General features: G+C 52.5%; 4 protein-coding genes across 5 annotated transcripts in view; 2 read left to right on the top strand and 2 right to left on the bottom strand.

Annotated features, from left to right (window-relative positions):
* Positions 1-11,657, top strand: part of LOC120823935 (neurofibromin) — a 36,526-nt gene extending 24,869 nt beyond the window's left edge. For both annotated transcript variants that reach the window (XM_078105950.1, XM_078105947.1), the window contains 22 exons: positions 1,360-1,792; positions 1,881-2,221; positions 2,438-2,640; positions 2,874-3,067; positions 3,138-3,278; positions 4,065-4,344; positions 4,441-4,655; positions 5,000-5,061; positions 5,363-5,504; positions 5,883-5,984; positions 6,060-6,200; positions 6,496-6,622; positions 6,703-6,834; positions 7,045-7,180; positions 7,260-7,420; positions 8,108-8,230; positions 8,326-8,444; positions 8,528-8,628; positions 8,722-8,864; positions 9,046-9,092; positions 9,199-9,415; positions 9,769-11,657. In XM_078105950.1, the coding sequence (XP_077962076.1) occupies positions 1,360-1,792; positions 1,881-2,221; positions 2,438-2,640; positions 2,874-3,067; positions 3,138-3,278; positions 4,065-4,344; positions 4,441-4,655; positions 5,000-5,061; positions 5,363-5,504; positions 5,883-5,984; positions 6,060-6,200; positions 6,496-6,622; positions 6,703-6,834; positions 7,045-7,180; positions 7,260-7,420; positions 8,108-8,230; positions 8,326-8,444; positions 8,528-8,628; positions 8,722-8,864; positions 9,046-9,092; positions 9,199-9,415; positions 9,769-9,911 (3,703 nt within the window). In that variant the 3' untranslated portion in view covers positions 9,912-11,657. The remainder of the gene's footprint in view (positions 1-1,359; positions 1,793-1,880; positions 2,222-2,437; positions 2,641-2,873; positions 3,068-3,137; positions 3,279-4,064; positions 4,345-4,440; positions 4,656-4,999; positions 5,062-5,362; positions 5,505-5,882; positions 5,985-6,059; positions 6,201-6,495; positions 6,623-6,702; positions 6,835-7,044; positions 7,181-7,259; positions 7,421-8,107; positions 8,231-8,325; positions 8,445-8,527; positions 8,629-8,721; positions 8,865-9,045; positions 9,093-9,198; positions 9,416-9,768) is intronic.
* LOC144410288 (uncharacterized) lies at positions 24-3,774 on the bottom strand. The gene is made up of 2 exons (XM_078106029.1): positions 3,694-3,774; positions 24-1,176 (listed from the first exon to the last, which is right to left on the bottom strand). The coding sequence occupies exon 2, from the start codon at positions 1,168-1,170 to the stop codon at positions 640-642; it is 531 nt and encodes a 176-aa protein (XP_077962155.1). The 5' UTR covers positions 1,171-1,176; positions 3,694-3,774; the 3' UTR covers positions 24-639.
* A 374-nt stretch (positions 11,658-12,031) lies between the features above and the next one.
* On the bottom strand, positions 12,032-14,453 carry cox7a1 (cytochrome c oxidase subunit 7A1). Its single transcript, XM_040184506.2, has 4 exons — positions 14,316-14,453; positions 12,948-13,034; positions 12,678-12,762; positions 12,032-12,196 (listed from the first exon to the last, which is right to left on the bottom strand). Exons 1-4 carry the CDS (start codon positions 14,328-14,330, stop codon positions 12,138-12,140), a joined length of 246 nt encoding a protein of 81 aa, XP_040040440.1. The 5' UTR covers positions 14,331-14,453; the 3' UTR covers positions 12,032-12,137.
* Positions 14,454-14,602: 149 nt separating this feature from the next.
* Positions 14,603-19,462, top strand: rnaset2l (ribonuclease T2, like). Its single transcript, XM_040184482.2, has 9 exons — positions 14,603-14,780; positions 15,970-16,191; positions 16,329-16,396; positions 16,540-16,597; positions 17,667-17,734; positions 18,069-18,182; positions 18,260-18,308; positions 18,802-18,876; positions 19,231-19,462. The coding sequence occupies exons 2-9, from the start codon at positions 15,985-15,987 to the stop codon at positions 19,411-19,413; spliced, it is 822 nt and encodes a 273-aa protein (XP_040040416.2). The 5' UTR covers positions 14,603-14,780; positions 15,970-15,984; the 3' UTR covers positions 19,414-19,462.
* Positions 19,463-19,465: the final 3 nt, after the last annotated feature.

Raw genomic sequence — 19,465 nt, 5'->3', positions numbered from 1 at the left:
TATTGAGACACGGACGCGCTGTAAGGCTTAATGATTTAATTCAGGCTCGTGTAGTTATGGAACAACAGAAGCGTCTTCAGAGAGACAAAGTCCAGCTTCTTTAAATGTAAAATTGTTAGATTATATGTCTGAATGTTAAAAGCTACAACGTAATAATTCTGTCCCTTTTCCTCAGCTGAAATTATCCTCATCACCAAAAACTCCCTATTTAAGGATTTCATGTAATAAACCCTTCACCTCACTTCTTCTCCCTGAACTTTTATTTTGGAGGAGGAGGAGAAAGGGCCGTAGAAGATTAACTTTATATACATATATAACAAAATATTTACTATTTTTAAGTGTTGAAAATGTTTAAACTTGCTTAACAACAATAGTTAATAGTAGTTAATAGTTAAGTGCTTACAACAATATTTTTAGGTATTAATCAAAATGTAAACCTGAATCCCATTTGAATATTGACGACCTCGATGGGAGTCGTAAACTTAAAACTAAACTAAAAGTATATTCAGCCAGAATATTTGAGTACTTTTCCCTCTGGAGTGGATAAATGTGCATTTATCATTCTGGTATCTAAAGATCTTAGAATATAAATAAAACGGGTTAAGCGCGCTCCTGTCTGGGTCCTCTGGGGTTTCCTCCTCACACCACCAGGGGCATGTCCTCCAGGTCCTTGGGAACCACCAGACACGAGTCTCTGGAGGCGGAGCGCTGCATCAGACTGACCCTCTCCTCGGCTCCGCCCTCTTCCTCCGCCTCTCCGTCGCTTCTCACTTCCTCCAGCACCACGGCGCCGTCACACGGCCCCACCAGCCCTCCCGCCCCCGGCCGCTCCAGGCCCCAGTACCCGGCGCCGCTCACCAGGTCCAGGTTGGACCGGGGCGTCCGGGGGGCGTAGACCCGGCGCCGAATGAGGCACACCTGACAGGCCAGCACGGCGGTGGCCCCCAGCAGGCAGACGATGAGCGCGGCCGCCGAGCCCACGGCGACCAGACCCATCTCCGTGTCCATCAGGCAGCCGCCGCTAGCGGGCGGGGCGGTGACGAGGCCGGCGGGCGTCGAGCTGCTGCCCGTCGGCCGCGCGGTCAGGAGGCCCCGCCCCTCGTCGGTGGGACAGAGCGGCAGGCGGCTGAGCAGGAGGAACAGCCAGAGGGAGGTTGTGGTTCCGTCCATGGCGCTCTGAAACAAAGAGCACAGATGTGACCTTTTGTGTACCGGGGGAGGGGCCGAGGGAGGGGGAGGGGCCGAGGGAGGGGGAGGGGCCGAGGGAGGGGGCGGCGGCAACAAGAATAGAGAGACAAAAAGAAGCTTTGGACACACTCAGAAGGCGCCTCGCTTTGACCTTGTTTCCCTTTTCTGTAGGTTCAAAACGGGCCAGATCAACGGCGACCTGCTCATCTACCACGTGCTCCTCACGCTCAAGCCCTACTACGCCAAGCCCTACGAGATCGTGGTGGACCTGACCCACGTCGGGCCCAGCAACCGCTTCAAGACCGACTTCCTGTCCAAGTGGTTCGTGGTCTTCCCCGGCTTCGCCTACGAGAACGTGGCGGCCGTCTTCGTCTACAACTGCAACACCTGGGTGAGGGAGTACACCAAGTACCACGAGCGGCTGCTGACGGGCCTGAAGGGCAGCAAGCGGCTGCAGTTCATCGACTCTCCGGCCAAGCTGGCCGAGCACATCGAACCGGACCAGCAGAAGCTGCCGGCGGCCACGCTGACCCTGGAGGAGGACCTCAAGGTGTTCCACAATGCCCTCAAGCTGGCCCACAAAGACACCAAGGTCTCCATTAAGGTGCGTAGTCCCGATCCCCAATGGTGCCCGTCGGCCGCGACGCCAGCGGCTTCCTTAAGACGGCCTTTCTTCTCCCCTCGCCGGTCAGGTGGGCTCGACCGCCGTGCAGGTGACCTCGGCAGAGCGGACCCGCGTCCTGGGCCAGCCCGTCTTCCTCAACGACGTCTACTACGCCTCGGAGATCGAGGAGATCTGCCTGGTGGACGAGAGCCAGTTCACCCTCACCATGGCCAACCAGGGCACGCCGCTCACCTTCATGCACCAGGAGTGCGACGCCATCGTGCAGTCCATCATCCACATCCGCACGCGCTGGGAGCTGTCGCAGCCCGACTCCATCCCGCAGCACACCAAGATCCGACCCAAAGACGTGCCGGGCACCCTGCTGAACATCGCCCTGCTCAACCTGGGCAGCTCGGACCCCAGCCTCAGGTCGGTGCCGCGGGGGCTGCGGGCGGGTCCACCTGAAACGGGCTCCGGTGGGGGAACCAGAAACGTTAGAACCAGAGATCAGAAGTCTGTTTGTTGCTGGTTCCGCTCTGTGTGGGGATTCTGCTGTAAATGTGGCTTAGCGAGCTGTGAAGAAGCTGTTTATCTCCAGACCTTCACCGACTGAGAGTCTCTGGCTCGCTCCTTCGCCCCTCCCAGGTCGGCGGCTTACAACCTGCTGTGCGCTTTGACCTGCACCTTCAACCTGAAGATCGAGGGCCAGCTGCTGGAGACGTCGGGCCTCTGCATCCCCGCCAACAACACCCTCTTCATCGTCTCCATCAGCAAGACGCTGGCCGCCAACGAGCCCCACCTCACGCTGGAGTTCCTGGAGGAGTGCATCTCGGGCTTCAGCAAGTCCAGTGAGTCCAGGTCCCTGCAGACCTTCTGGTTATTACTCTAGCTACGTATCCATCATCATCACCAATGAACAGCACTTAAAGGGGCCAAAGGGCCGACTCCTCCGGTCCCGTAGACGTCGATGAGGGAACGACTACCTCTCCCTTGATGGGGCGCTTTAGGGGGCGGGGCTACGCGCTGACGGGCAGCTCCCTGCTAGAGAAGAGGCAACCTGGCGTTTGTTTCTCTCCACCAGGCATCGAGCTGAAGCACCTCTGCCTGGAGTACATGACCCCCTGGCTGCTCAACCTGGTCCGCTTCTGCAAGCACAACGACGACGCCAAGCGCCAGCGTGTCACCGCCATCTTGGACAAACTCATCACCATGACCATCAACGAGAAGCAGATGTACCCCTCCATCCAGGCTAAGATCTGGGGGAGCCTGGGCCAGGTGGGTCCCACACTCTGCTTGAGGGGTAGGTTCCCCCGTCCCCCCCTGACTCCTCTCGCTCTGTCCTCAGATCACCGACCTGCTGGACGTGGTGCTGGACAGCTTCATCAAGACCAGCGCCACCGGGGGACTGGGTTCCATCAAGGCCGAGGTCATGGCCGACACCGCCGTGGCTCTGGCGTCGGGGAACGTCAAGCTGGTCTCCAGCAAGGTGAGGGAAGGCTCCAGCTCCCGGGGGGGTGGAGGTGACCAAACACCTCCAGGTGGTGATTCCGTGTCTACATCAGCTCCATGTTTGCTAGCTGCAGGGAGGTGTCCCCCGCGTCCTCCACGTCCTCCTGCCTGGAGCTTCCTATATCGGAGCTGTGTACGTACACAAAGGCCTCTTATGTCCAGGCTGATCCTTATTAAAGGGTCCAAACTGTGGTGACACGGTGATTGTAACTCATTTATTTCATTTTAGATAGAACGTCAGTCGTTTCACTCATTCACTGATGCAATAGACTGACGCATTAAAGTGAATAACACACACACACACACACACACACACACACACACACACACACACACACACACACACACAATAGTACAAATGGGAGCAATAACTGTGATAACTTCTTACTCACTATGAGGAGAAATCGATGCACAAGCCGCCGTGCTTCAGGGAGACGCTCCGAGTGCCGGGGGTCCGAGCCCGCCCAACACAGCACAATAGAAAAGGCCCGGCGCCGGATCCGGCTGTGAATGGGGGCCTTTGTGAGGGAGAAAAGCCCCCCAGTGTTCAGTGCTGCCGAGCCGCACCAATAAAGTTTAACAGTGATGACGACGTCACTCGTAGTTCTCTGATCACGTAGCTAGTCGCTAACCAGCTTCCCTTCAGGTACGTTATGATGCGTTCAGGTGTCGTCTGTAAAGGTGTATTTATGGTGATGGACTCGGGTTTGGATGAAGTGGTGACGATGCTTCACGGTTTCACCTGCTCTCCCTCTCGCTGCAGGTGATTGGCCGGATGTGTAAGATCATCGATAAGACGTGTCTGTCCCCCACCCCCACCCTGGAGCAGCACCTCATGTGGGACGACATCGCGATCCTGGCGCGCTACATGCTAATGCTGTCCTTCAACAACTCCCTGGACGTTGCGGCGCACCTGCCCTACCTGTTCCACGTGGTCACCCTGCTGGTGGCCACCGGGCCGCTGTCCCTCCGGGCCTCCACCCACGGCTTGGTCATCAACATCATCCACTCGCTGTGCACCTGCTCGCAGCTCAACTTCAGCGGTGAGGGGCGGGGTCGGGGCGGGGTCATGGCGGGTGTGGGCGGTCCGGCCGGTTCTCGTGTGGAGAATAAACCTTGCGTTTGTTGATGGTTTTCAGAGGAGACCAAGCAGGTCCTGAGGCTGAGCCTCACCGAGTTCTCCCTGCCAAAGTTCTACCTGCTGTTCGGCATCAGCAAGGTGAAGTCGGCCGCCGTCATCGCCTTCCGCTCCAGCTACAGGGACCGCTCCTTCTCGCCGGGCTCCTACGAGAGAGAGACGTTCGCGCTGTCCTCCCTGGAGACAGTCACCGAGGCCCTGCTGGAGATCATGGAGGTATTTGTGATGATGATGATGCATGAAATCATATATAAACCTGCTGGAATATCCGGGCCATGAAACCAGTGACCCGAATAGACAAAGCTACTGGACCACCTGACCATAGAAATCCAAACTCACGTCATCATCCAGCTGATCCAGCTGAGGCAGAACCAGAACCACACGGATCAAGAGGTTCACAGAAAGACAAACTGTGCTAATAACGTGTTACCTGGTCCAGGTGTAGTGTGTGTGTGTGTGTATAACACACGTGTGTGTGTGCAGCTTTCTGCTCTTGGTCTCTTGGTAACGGATCCATAGAAGGGATTAACCCTGTGGTTTGTCCCCGTGTCCCCCTCCAGGCTTGTATGAGGGACATCCCGGCCTGCAAGTGGTTGGACCAGTGGACGGAGCTCGCTCAGAAGTACGAACCTCCGTCTCCACAATGCTTCAATGTTCAGACGGCTTCCAGGAGCCCGCTGATGGCTTCTGATGGAAGATCATCACTATTATTATTATTATTATTATTCCACAGCTTTAACAACAATGACGATCAACACATCTTTCATTTCCTAATCATTGCAATTGTGTCTTTTTATGAAAGTAATTGTTGTAGAATAACTTCAGGTTGGTTTAAATGACCCGGTACAGTTTCCCTTCTAGAGTGTCTCTCTGTGTGTATATAATGTGTGTGTGTGTGTGTGTGTGTGTGTGTGTGTGTCCAGGTTTGCTTTCCAGTACAACCCGTCCCTGCAGCCGCGGGCGCTGGTGGTGTTCGGCTGCATCAGTAAGCGCGTGAGCCACGGACAGATCAAGCAGATCATCCGCATCCTCAGCAAGGCCAGCCCTCTGCTCAGCATCGACCGGGTGAGAGCGCCGCGGGGTCCGTGCCCTCGGGGCCGCCGCGGGGTCCGTGTCCTCGGGGTCCGTGTCCTCGGGGTCCGTGTCCTCGGGGTCCGTGTCCTCGGCAGTTGACGCTGGACGCACGTTTACTCCCATCTGGATGACACATCCACGCTACAGTTGTGTTGGGCTTTTATTTTGCTTTAGATTGTCCGCTTTCCAAAAGCCCCTGAACTCATCGTTTGCTTCGGTTTAAAAAAAGAAGCCACGACAAAGCTTTTATTTTTTTACTTTAAACTGATTCTGTAACAATATTAAACTTTGAGTCCCTGAGTGAACGATGAGGATATAATCAGAGAAAACACCAGACTCAAATAAGGATATTTAATAAACTCCTCCCAGGGTCTGGAGAGCTGCCTGAAGGGGCCCGACAACTACAACAGCCAGGTGCTGATCGAGGCCACGGTCATCGCGCTGACCAAGCTGCAGCCTCTTCTCAGCAAGGTGAGCGGGCTCACAGCAGGGGGCGAGCTGTGCAGGTAGCGCCGTGTGTGACTGTGTGTCTCTGTGCGTCTGCAGGAGTCTCCCATGCACAAAGCTCTGTTCTGGGTGGCGGTCGCTGTGCTGCAGCTGGACGAGGTCAACCTGTACTCTGCTGGAACCGCCCTGCTGGAGCAGAACCTCCACACGCTGGACACCATGCGCGTCTTCAACGACAAGGTGACACACGCACTCCCCTAATGTCAGAAGAGACCTGTCCATCAGCGTGTAGCCCCGCCCTAAAGCGCCCCCTGCTTTATGGTCTGTTTGACTCTACATGGACCTTCAGTCACTAAATGAAGACTTGAAACTAGAGACTGAGACCATAAACTCATGTTTACAATGTTTACTGAGGGAATAAATCCAGAGAGAAGTCGTCATTTCCTGTTCCAAGTGAACAAAAAGGCATTAGTGTGTGTAGCTCCTATGATGTCACGACTCACTGCCCCCCCCCCCTCCCCCGTGTGCTCCTCAGAGTCCAGAGGAGGTCTTCATGGAGATCAGGCATCCTTTAGAGTGGCACTGTAAGCAGATGGATCACTTCGTGGGCCTCAACTTCAGCGCCAACTTCAACTTTGCGCTAGTGGGCCACCTGCTTAAAGGTAGGCAGAACCTCCACCTGTCCACCCCACCCACCCCACCCACGTCCTCATGTACTTATGTCCCTTTCTTGTCTCTGCAGGCTACAGACACCCGTCTCCCACCACGGTGGCGAGGACGGTGAGGATCCTGCACACGCTGCTGGCCCTCATCAGCAAGCATCTCAAGTGTGACAAGTTTGAGGTCAACACGCAGAGCGTGGCCTACCTGGCAGGTAGGTCACGTGCTCAGTGGTCACGTGCTCACTGGTCACGTGCTCAGTGGTCACGTGCTCACTGGTCACGTGCTCAGTGGTCACGTGCTCACTGGTCACGTGCTCAGTGGTTCTTCATTTCAAAATAAAAGTTCTGCTCCTCTAAGGAATTGATAAGTGTTGAGGTCCTGTCTTCCTCACATCCACCAATAAGTCGTGTCCTCCTGCCAGCGCTGCTCACCGTCTCCGAGGAGGTCCGAAGTCGCTGCAGCCTCAAGCACAGGAAGTCCTTGCTGATCTCGGACCTCTCCATGGACCCGGTCCCCATGGAAACGTACTCCAGCCACATCGTGGACCCCAGCTGCAGGTGGGTCAGAGCGGGACCCCCGTGCCCTGGCGGGATGTCTCTTCAGACAGAGCCTAAAGCTCTTTATCTGCCCCCCCAGGACTCTGAGGGAGACCCAGCCCTGGACGTCCCCTCAGGTGTCGGAGCGCTACCTGTCGGCCCATCAATACCCCACGGTGGGGCAGATCAGCCCCCGCACACGCAAGTCCATGAGCCTGGACATGGGTCAGCCCTCACATGCCAACACCAAGAAGCTGCTGGGTAGGTCACATGACCCGGTGATGTCACCAGGTCACATGGCATCACCACACAGCTGTCGTCTACAGTACATTAGACGTTCTGGCCGAGTTAACCACTGTCCCTCCACCTGTGAGAAACGTCACGGGGTCGAGGGAAGGTGGGGAGGAGAGTTCATGAGGAGTCAGGAAAGGACACGGCGGTGTTTAGTGAATCGACTCGACGCTTGTCAGGGACGTCAGTCTGCAGCGGCTACAAAGACGCGTCTCCGATGCTTCCGGTGTTGTTTGTGCGTCTGCACGACTCACACCAACAACCCGGTTCAGAGGAATAAACGAGTGATGCTAACGGTTAGTCACATGATCTGTGTTTCCACGGCATCATCCTTGTTTATAACGGACCAATGACACGTCTCTATTTAAATATTGTGGGACGGAATGATCTCCTCTGGTAAAGGACGGTCCTGTGGTTCCTGTGCTAGAGGAGCAAAGTAAGGAAGCACTGAAGCTCCTTTGCATTAGAGAATAGAACCGCTCGTATCCTGGTGCCACTTCCACCACTTCACTCAGTGAGGAACCTTCATGAGAGGAAAGAACGGTTCTTTATTACCTTCATACCCACACGTCCAGTATTAAGAGTCCTCAATCCTCAGAGAAGTAATGTTTTTGTGATATTTGTGAGAGGGACCTCCTGAAGACTTTCTCTCTGCAGGCACCAGGAAGAGCTTCGATCATCTCATCTCGGACTCTAAAGCACCAAAGAGGCCGGAGATGGAGTCGGGTATGACCACGCCTCCCAAGATGAGGCGAGTGGCAGAGAATGACTACGAGATAGGTGAGCTTCCCCCCTCCTCCCCCCCCCCCCCCAGATGGCTCCTGGCTCTTCAGAAGACAGATGTTTGATGTCCTCGCCCCGTCCTGTCGTTGCAGAGACTCAACGAATCGGGAACTCTCACCTGCGCAAAGTGTCCGTCTCCGAGTCCAACGTGCTGCTGGACGAGGAGGTGCTGACCGACCCGAAGATCCAGGCGCTGCTGCTCACCGTGCTGGTGAGGAACCCAGAGGAGCCCCGAGGAACCCGACTGACGGGGGATCCGCCGTTTGCTCACGGGCTCTTCTCCTCCCCCTGCAGGCCACTCAGGTGAAGTACACCACGGACGACTTCGACCAGAGGATCCTGTACGAGTACCTGGCCGAGGCCAGCGTCGTCTTCCCCAAGGTGTTTCCTGTCGTGTGAGTTCACCTCCTCTCCTTCGCTCTCTACTCGGGTCTGGAGCTCATGGTTCACCCCATGACCTTAAGTCTTCTATCTGCCCCCCCCAACAGCCACAACCTGCTGGACTCTAAGATCAACACGGTGCTGTCCATGTGCCAGGACACCAACCTGCTGAACCCGGTGCACGGCATCGTGCAGAGCGTGGTCTACCACGAGGAGTCGCCCCCCCAGTACCAGCCCTCCTACTTACAGAGTAAGACTCACCGCTCTCATGGGGGGGGAAGGTCCAGTGACCAGCAGGGGGCAGAATAACACGTCATGAACTCACGCAAAGATACAAACAAATTCAATTACAAAAGAGTAATGGAATCTATAACCCCCCCCCCTCCTCCCCCTCATCCCCCTCCCTCCTCTTACCCCTCTTACCCCCCCAGGCTTTGGCTTCAACGGGCTCTGGCGGTTCGCTGGACCTTTCTCTAAGGTAAGAAGTACGATCAGAACATGTTTACCCAGAACCCCTTGTGTGTCCGTGTTCCGTAACTTATTGATCACACATTGTTCCCCCCCCCCTCGTACCCCCCCCGCAGCAGACGCAGATCCCGGACTACGCCGAGCTGATCGTGAAGTTCCTGGATGCGCTGATCGACCGCTACCTGCCGGCGGCGGAGGAGGAGCGGGGGGAGGAGCAGCTGAGGACGCCCACCTCCCCGTACCCCCCCACCAGCCAGAGCCAGCTGAGCATCACTGCCAACCTCAACCTGTCCAACTCCATGACCTCGCTGGCCACCTCGCAGCACTCGCCAGGTGACCCCGGTGACCTCCGGCTTCCCGTCGGCGACCACGTGATTCTGTCATTGTCCAAAAACACCTTCGAAATTCCTAAATCTTGTACTTTTACTTTTTAATAGTTTATATTGTTTTTATTTTTCTAAAATTATTAGCAAATAAATCTATTTTCCTACAATAAACTAATTATCTTTATAATGTATAATAATGAAGTTAAACCGGATCACTAATATCACCTGCGCCTGAACGCATCACGTTGTACCTGAATGAGCCGTTGGCTAGCGGTTAGCAGTTAGCGGTTAGCTGGTAACGTTACTAGCGCCTCCTCCTGTTTGTTTACAATGACATCACAATGTGCCTCCGTCCTCCAGGTGTGGACAAGGAGAACGTCCAGCTGTCCCCCAGCTCCGCCCTGACCAGCGGGGGACGGACTCGCCACGGCTCCGCCAGTCAGGTCCAGAAGCAGCGCAGCGCCGGCAGCTTCAAGAGGCCCAGCATCAAGAAGATCGTGTGACCTCCTTCCTGCCTCCGTCCCCCGTCCCCCCGGCCCGCCAGACCTCATGCTGCACCCCGTGTGTCCCCCCCTCCCTCGGTGCTTCCCCCCCTTTTCTGTTGAGGTTTTTTAAGCGCCGAGGAGAAAAAACTTGAATTTTTTTTGTGCTGCTTCAAGTACCTTATTTGGGACGGCGCAGGGGGCGGAGCTTGGAGTAAGGGTCACACGCACGTGGACCTATTGGAGGGGGGGGGAGGGGGGGCAAACAGAGACCGTGCGACCCCCTCAGCCGCCTCCTCTGGACCAAATGGAGCCGCGTGGGGGGCTGTTGATATTTGACATAGACGTGTATAACGAGTCCTTAGTGCGAACTAGACGTTTCTCCATGTGTGCCTTTGTCGGGGTTTTTCAATGTGTACAATTTGTAAAGTTCAGAAGACAAAGAACACAGGTACTAATGTGGAGGCGGAGCCTGAGCCTCTAACAATCATCCATATGCCCTGTTGCCTGAGAGTATTTATCCTGTACAAAACCCTCCATCCCAAACAACAACAACGACGTCCAATAACAACCTCCGATGGGGCAGAACACAAGGGGGGGGGGGCAGGGGGGTGAAAAGCTCCGGGCTTCTTTCCTCTTGTTATTCTTTTGTCTCGCTGTAAAATGTTCTCCTTGTTTTCTTCCATCAGCAGCATTTCTTCTGTTTGTTTGTTTGTTTACACGTTGACAAAGTGGGGCAATAATCCTCGACTCAAGCGAGACGCCTCCGCCTGGGGGGGGCGGAGTGCTGCGGCCCGTCTCGCCATCCGAGGACGCTGGCTCGTGGTCTTCGCGGGGGGGGGGCGGAGCCCCGGCTTGTTTGAGGTTTCTCACATTCGTGGAACCGAATCGTCTCGCTGCGTTTCAGCCGTTCGGACGGGTCGGACGCTCCGATCCACCCGACAGACCAATCGGTTCCATCCGCGTCAGGGACCATCTGATTGGTCCGTGGGGCGGGTTCAGAGGTCGCGGTGAGGCGGTGATGCTTTGGTCCACCGATTGAACCGTTTATTTAGAAGACGCTAATATCCATCTTACCACGGACAGGAAGTCTGTGTCGAGGCCGGCGAGCCCGCCTTCGGACTGATCTGATTGGCCGCCCGGGCTGTGACCTCGACTTGGTTTGACTTTTCATGGGGGTCCGAGTCTCGGGAAACGCCGGCGCTGCTTCACGTGTAAATAGTCCAGAGGCGAGCGCGTGATGTTAAAGTCACGTGATCTCACTCGGGAGGCGGGGGTCGCGTGGGGGTCGCGCGGCGCTGAAAGTCCAGGTTGGGTCAGAACTTTTGCCGAAGACGTTAAAGCTCTTTTCTTTCCTTTTTTACTGAATCCATCGCCCCCCATCGAGTCTGTCCTGTAACCCGATCACCTGATCACGATCCCGCGTGTGATTGGACGGATTCCGGATTATTACCCAGAAGCTCTTGAACGAGTGGTTGACTTGCACTAATTTAAAACACGGGTTCGTAGAGAAGAACCCTCGATGTGGCATGTTTTATTTGATGTTATGCAAAATCTGATGTCTGTAGAGTAATAGTCCCAGTTTTGTTTTATTGCAGTATGTGTGATGATTGTAAATACTTTGTGTACAATTTGAGATGGTATATTTACTACACTGTACATACATGTGATATTGTATCATTTTGTTTTTGTAAAGCAGTTAGTTCCTGTATAATAATATACAAACTGAACTATTCCAGTGTTAGTAATAAAATGTTTTGCTCTCCAGTGTGTGAACCTGCGTGATGACGCAACGCGCAGCCGCGATTTCACTCAAAGCCTTTGACAGAAGAAGAAGAAGAAGAAGAAGAAGCGTCCGTTCCTCCTCCTCCTTCTAACCAGGTGCTTCCAGCCGGTTTGCTGTGAACCACAAACAAAGCTGTCCTGTTCTCGTTAATGCTGATGTTGCCGTGTGTGTGCACATCTGGATGAAGTGTCTGTGGCGATGCAGATGTGATCCTGATCGCTTGCGATGTCTCAATCAGGACGGAACATTTATTCCACCTGTATAACATTGAAATGGTGCAACATCTTCCAGCGGGACGACCCGCGTAGAGGTCACGTAGAGGTCACGTAGAGGTCGGCCACCACCACACACGCGCTTTAATGAAGCTTTTTATTACATTCTCATCCTGATGAAATCAAACACAACAAACATCAGTGGTGAGACTGGGGAGGGGGGGTCGTCTTCATCATCATCTTCCTCCTCTACGCTTTCCTCTGAGGCATCGCGGCAAAGAGCAGCCAGTACAGGGAGTAGCAGGTCCCTGTGGGGAAAACAAGCGCACACTGATGAAGCAGCAGGACAATGGGGGGGGGTTTCACTTCCACATAACCCCAAAATACTGTTTCAGATCCCCCCCCCCCCCCCCCCCGGGAGTGTGTAAATATTTAAAGTACAGCTCCTCTCAGTTCTGCATTTTTGACATTCTTCATTCCTTTCCTTGCCTCCTTTCCTTGCGTTCCTACCGCCCAAGGTGAGGAAGTGAGAAAGTCTTTTTAAAATAACTTAAATGTGTCCTAGGACCTCCGCCGAGGAGACACCTGTGCTTCCTAGCTCCTTTCCTTAAGACGTACGCAGAGGTCTCCGGGTCACCGGAGGGAGGAGGCGAGGAAGCAGGAAATGGAGTGAGCGTTAGCGCTGACCTTTGACCTCCTGTAACCTGATGGTGGTGATCTTTGTTTTCATGGCTGAACATTTAATGATAGAATTCGTGTGGTGGCTCCTGAAGGTCGCGCCCACGTTACCTCCCAAGGTCAGCGCCATGGTGGCCCGGTACAGAACCACGTCCGCAGTCCCCCCCTTGATGTGGACCGGCAGCCCGTTGTCCTCCTGGGGGACACATTCAAAGTATTAAGACGGAAACAGTAATTCTTTGGTTGGTTCGTCGGAGGCCGACGCGTCGGCTCCTCTTCAAAGAACCGGAGGAGAACGTTTGTTGGCTTTGTGCCTTTTTGTGCGTTGAGTGTCTCGTCGGCCGGAGTGTGGTCTCCTGTCCCCGACGTCTAACCGGCTACCTGGAAGAGCTTCTGGGCCTCGGGGACTTTGTTCCTCAGCTGCCTGGCGGAGCTTCCGAAGGCTCGCTGGGCCAGAACTTGAACTTTCTGGAAACAAACAAAGTTTATTTTGGATTTGATCTCCAGCAGAGAAACAACTGCAGATTGTTCCCGTTAAGATTTCTTCCCATCAAAGACTTGTTGCGCAACATGAAACTTCTTTCATGACTTAATTACTGTTTCTTCTTTAAACATGTTTTATTCTTTACAACATTTCAAACACGTGAGATCATCATCACTTTACTTTGTGTAGCTATTTTCCACATATTTTTTTCCACATCACTTCAGAGGAAAGAGGAAGCGGTGATGCTCTCTGTTCTGAGGCTGTGTTTCATTAGACTCTTTAAATATATAACATGTGGCCTGAATACATTACAGGTCATTTAGCAGACGCTTTCATCCAAAGCGACTTACATTACACTTTAAACCCATGACTTTTTCACATTTTTGCCCAGGGAGCAACTAGGGGTTAGGTGTCTTGCTCAGGGACACTTCGACATGGAACATGGGGCAGCCTGGAATCAAACCACCAACCTTGTGTTTCTATAACCCCTGCGCCGCCACGACGACTCCTGATGTGTAATAAATCACTAATGTGTCATTTTCTCACGTCACGCCACAGTTTTGTGATGAAAACACAAAAAAATCTTTTATTTTATTAAAGTTTTCATTCTATTTTTTATGAAGATATTATTATTATTTTCTGCTAATTCTATGAGGGAAAACCCAGCGTGGGTCAAAACCTTTACTTTGATAGGGCCTGAACTCGTGGGCTGAACTAGAACTGCATCCTGTGGGAAATAAACCCAAAGGCTTCCCTTTGTTTGTGCGTTTGACTTACAAGGAATAAGAAACTCTTCAGAATGAAGAGTCTTTTATTTCAAATATCTTTTATTTTGAAATGAAACCGTTAGCCGTCCGCTAAGGTCATGTTGTGTTGCTGTGGGCAAAACCGCCAGACTCCGGCCAATCACGGCCTCCGAACCCGACACTCCGTACGCAGGGAGAGAGAGAGAGCGTGTTAAAGGTCACCGGCCTTCTTGAGTCAGGTGGTGTCCGACGGACCAACGAGAGGCCAAAGAGTCAAACGACAGCTGACCTTCAGCCGTCAGCCGAAAACACAAAACATTTACACAACGTGAGTCTCTGTGTGCAGGACCTCGTGGTGTCGCTCACACGCGTGTCCCAGCGGCTTGCGTGTTCACACGCAAGGTTGTATGTTCAACTCGCACACGCAGCAATAAAACACAACTCCTGCGAAAGTGCCGAGGTCGAAGGTCATGTGACCTCCGGCCGAGGGAAGGAGAGAGAGGAGAAAGTCATATTTACCAGCAGGGGATTCATTCTGTGGCCGAGTGTGTCGAGCTGCGCTGCCTCGCTTCACGCTGACAAGGACACACACACACACACACACACACACACACACACACACACACACACGGTATCAGTGTCAAACTACGATCCCCCGTAGAGGCCAAAATGTGTGCGCTGCACAACAGGGAACGCACACAGTGATTATTATTATGAATATTAGAAGAAACACAATGTTGTTGCCGTTGTGTAACCGCAGGGAGCCTGAAGCTGTTTGTGTGTCTACAGAGAACTTTAAAATGAAACGTGTGGAAGTTCAGCGCTTGTGGTGTGGGACACGTGTCGGTGGTCGGGTCATGTGGTCCTTCAGGTGTCTCGCAGAGACCACTTCCTCTAAACAGACACCTGAGGTTCACTTCCTGTTTGCGTGCTTCCTGCAGAGAAGCTGCAGCAGGAGGTCAGAGCAGCAGCAGCAGCTCTCTGGTAAGTTCTCCGCCGTCTTCATCATTTCTCCTCTGCTCCGATTTAAACGTTGGAGACATTTTGTGTCCAGATGTTCACAGAGAAAAAGACTAATGTGTGTGTTGTAACTTTGACTCTGGTCTTCAAAGTGTTCCGTGATGAACAACATCCGTCGCTCTTCAGAGTGAAAAGAATCACTTCACCCGTTACATCTGGTTTCAATCTGAAGCCGCAGAGACACTCAGAAGACCTGTCTGTCCACCCGTCTGTCCACTTGTCTGTCTGAGACACTCAGAAGACCTGTCTGTCCACTTGTCTGTCCACCCGTCTCTCTGAGAGTCTCAGAAGACCCGTCTGTCCAACCGTCTGTCCACCTGTCTGTCTGAGAGACTCAGAAGACCTGTCTGTCCACCCGTCTGTCCACCCGTCTGTCCACCCGTCTGTCTGAGAGACTCAGAAGACCTGCAGCTTTCTGGGAGTTTGTTCCAGATGTGAATCTGCAAAACTGAAGCTGGTCTGCAGGTTTGGTCCTGACTATGGGGACAGGAAGGAGTCCCAGAGGACCTGGGGGGTCTGGGTGGTTCGTCAGGCAGCAGCAGGTCTGACTTGTATTTTGTTCCGAAACCATTCAGAGCTTTTTAAACCAACTGCAGGGTTTTAAAGTCAGTTCTTTGTTGGACAGTTTAGAGACCTCAGAACTGGAGGGATGTGGTCCAAACTCCTGGACTTAGTGGGGACTCGAGCTGCAGATCTCTGATTGACTGACTTTTTACAGAGACTGTGAACACACCGTGACAATATTCCAGTCAATTCATGGACGTTCTTATAGAATCCGGTTGAGACGTCTGATTGTCTTCATATGGCCGTTGAGCTTGAGGTCTGAATCCGTTCCTGGATTTCTGGCCTTGTTTGTGGTTTTTAACGTCAGTGATTGAAGCTACTAATGTTTCATCTTTGGTTCAGTGAAGACCACTCTGGGACATCCAGTTATGTATTTGTCCAATGTCTTTACCAAACACCCTGGTCCCCTGGTGATAACGTTAAGGAGATCTGTGTGTCAGATTTGTACTGGTTTCTTTCCATAATCTGAGCTAGTGGACCTGTTGAGCAGGAGAGGCCCCAGAATGGAACCTTGGGGAACACCTCAGCTACAGAGTCAACGTATTCTACATTAAACGTTGTGTTTAATTGATGTTTATGTTCTGATCAGTGCACCTGGACGGAGATGTGGCGCACGGCGCTGCCCCTGCTGGTCGGATTGAGTCCTGCAGTTGTGTTTCTGCTGCAGCTTCCGGACTACACCGCCACGCAGGAAGGACCCTGGCAGGACTTCAAACATGGCCGCCAAGGCCTCGACTCTCCGGGCAAAAAGCCTTTCTGCTCCTGGAAGTGTCTGCTGTTCACCTTGCAGTGGCCCGGAGCCTTCTGTCAGGTCGGCTCCATCACCACCACCAAGGGCCAAATCGTTTACCGATCAATACGTGGGGCTGCCGGTGTCTTCATGGTGTCTTCATGGTGGTCTCATGATGTTCTTAATGGAGGTCTCATGTTTTCTGTCTCGTCCTGCAGTCTTTGGACAAAGAGACTCTCTGCAAGATTCCTCCGAGTATCAACAACTGGACGATCCACGGTCTTTGGTGAGAGCGTCTTCACCTTATAACGTAACAATCATTACAAGTAGCATTATCGGTACTATTGTTCATTAAATCATTACTACTAGTAACATTATTACGATGATTGTTATTTAAATTATACCGTTAACCTCACACGCACCCTGCAGGCCTCAGAAGGTGGGGCGCTGCTGTAGCTGCTGGCCCATGTTTCAGTCCGACGTTCAGGTGAGTCCCGGTCCGCTTCAGCTCACCTGATTTACCTGAGACCTGGTTCAGTAGCAGACCTGAGACCTGATTCAGTAGTGCACCTGAGACCTGATTCAGTAGTGCACCTGAGACCTGATTCAGTAGCGGACCTGAGACCTGATTCAGTAGTGCACCTGAGACCTGGTTCAGTAGCGGACCTGAGACCTGGTTCAGTAGCGCACCTGAGACCTGATTCAGTAGCGAGCCTGAGACCTGATTCAGTAGCGAGCCTGAGACCTGATTCAGTAGTGCACCGGAGACCTGATTCAGTAGTGGACCTGAGACCTGGTTCAGTAGTGCACATGAGACCTGATTCAGTAGCGGACTGAGACCTGATTCAGTAGTGCACACGAGACCTGATTCAGTAGCGGACCTGAGACCTGATTCAGTAGCGGACCTGAGACCTGATTCATTAGTGGACCTGAGACCTGATTCAGTAGTGCACCTGAGACCTGGTTCAGTAGCGGACCTGAGACCTGGTTCAGTAGCGGACCTGAGACCTGATTCAGTAGCGCACCTGAGACCTGATTCAGTAGTGGACCTGAGACCTGGTTCAGTAGTGCACATGAGACCTGATTCAGTAGCGGACTGAGACCTGATTCAGTAGTGCACACGAGACCTGATTCAGTAGCGGACCTGAGACCTGATTCAGTAGCGGACCTGAGACCTGATTCAGTAGTGCACCTGAGACCTGGTTCAGTAGCGGACCTGAGACCTGGTTCAGTAGCGGACCTGAGACCTGATTCAGTAGCGCACCTGAGACCTGATTCAGTAGTGGACCTGAGACCTGGTTCAGTAGTGCACATGAGACCTGATTCAGTAGCGGACTGAGACCTGATTCAGTAGTGCACACGAGACCTGATTCAGTAGCGGACCTGAGACCTGATTCAGTAGCGGACCTGAGACCTGATTCAGTAGTGCACCTGAGACCTGATTCAGTAGCGGACCTGAGACCTGATTCAGTAGTGCACCTGAGACCTGATTCAGTAGCGGACCTGAGACCTGATTCAGTAGCGGACTGAGACCTGATGAGGTTTCTGTGTTCCAGGAGCTGGACCCTGAGCTGAATCAACACTGGCCGTCGCTGCTAAAGACTCAACCCAGCTTCCACTTCTGGTACTGATCCCCGAGCGATGGACACTAGTATTAGTACATACTACTCGTACATAGTACTTTGTATTATCGGTATCAGCTCCAAGTATATTTACTCAAGAACTCTTCTAAAGAACAAGCTTAAGTTGCTTTAGTTAAGTATTCTTTGCTACTTTATACGTATAGTCTACTACATCTCAGAGGTACTTATTGTACTTTTTACTTGTACTGATTACAGGTTTTGAATGCAGGACTTACTAAGTTGTGTGATATCGGTCATTTTACAGATGATTACTAGAGAAAATAATAGATTTGTGACGGTCAGACTACATGTGATTGTGTGTTTGTTGTGTGACAGGAAACAGGAGTGGGAGAAACACGGAGTGTGTGCGGCGTGTGTGGAAGGAATGAACTCACCACTCAGATACTTTCAGATCAGCCTCAAGCTACGAGGACAGTTTGACATCCAGAGGTACACACACACACACACACACACACACACACACACACACACACACACACACATTCATGTCCTGCGTGTCTCTTCAGGCTTCTGCAGGAAGCTGGAATCAATCCGTCCTGTGAGCGTCCTTATAAGGTAACGACAATATGATTAGACAATGATTGTGTGTCCATCAAATATTACACAATGGATTTTTACATGTTTTGGCAACATACTATACTATGACTGATGATACTACACAAACTAGAATATATATTTTCATTCAATAATGTGAATATTTTATTTTTTTTATTTTTATCATATGACTTCTTTACAGTATTAGTATTAGTACTAGTATTACTTTTTAAAAACATTTTTCAACATATTGTAATGTGACATTATTTGTATCTCATTTTTTTAACAAAAAGTGTCCAAAAAGTTTAAAAGTAAAAAGTCATTGTACAGCACACCTGTCTGTGCGTGTCCCCTGTCTGTGTCTTCTATCTGTCTGTGTCCCGTCTGTCTGTGTCCCCTGTGCATGTCCTCTGTCTGTCTGTGTCCCCTGTGCATGTCCTCTGTCTGTCTGTGTCCCCTGTGCATGTCCTCTGTCTGTGTGCTCATCCCTCGTGCATTTGCTGCCTCTTTGCAGCTGGAGGAGGTTCATCCGGTTTTGGCTCCACATCTGGGAGACAAACATGAGGTCCAGTGTGTCACAGGCGACCAGGTGAGGCCTCGTCCCTCTGGTCCTCAGCGCATTGACAGAAACCATTTCAACCGCATTCACGTTCACGAAGGGACACATAATCCGTCATCACACGTATTCAATGTCACCTGCTCATCTTCCGTAAGAGGACGATTCACTGTTGGAGGGCGAGAACAGAAATGTGAAACAATATCGAGCAGAATAAGAGGAAGAGAAGTAGCCAGATGTGTGGAGTCTGTTGTTCAGTGGAAGGGGGACGTGAGACAGAAGGACAGACACGATATCCATCTATCCTATATACAAACAGTATATCGGACTCATTTCCATTATGGCTGCGTGTCGGATATCCTCTCACACAGACTCCTCCCCCTGCAGGGCAGAGAGGTGTGGTTCCAGGTGAAGATCCCGATCTCTCGCAACCTGACCGTCGGATGCGGTCACCGCGGCGACGGGGACCCGGAGGCCCGGGACTCCTTCCAGGGGCACCCCTGCCCCCCCCAGGTCCCGTTCTACTACCTGCCCATCGACCACCAGGACCCGCGGCGGCCCTGCGGCTGACGCCCATTGGTGCAGCTCGTCACGTGACCAATAAACACAATCCAAGGCTTCC

Source organism: Gasterosteus aculeatus, chromosome 1, assembly GCF_964276395.1.
Source record: "Gasterosteus aculeatus chromosome 1, fGasAcu3.hap1.1, whole genome shotgun sequence".
NCBI lineage: Eukaryota > Metazoa > Chordata > Actinopteri > Perciformes > Gasterosteidae > Gasterosteus > Gasterosteus aculeatus.
Note: the sequence above shows the minus strand (reverse complement) of the source record. Positions and strands in the feature narration are given on the sequence as shown.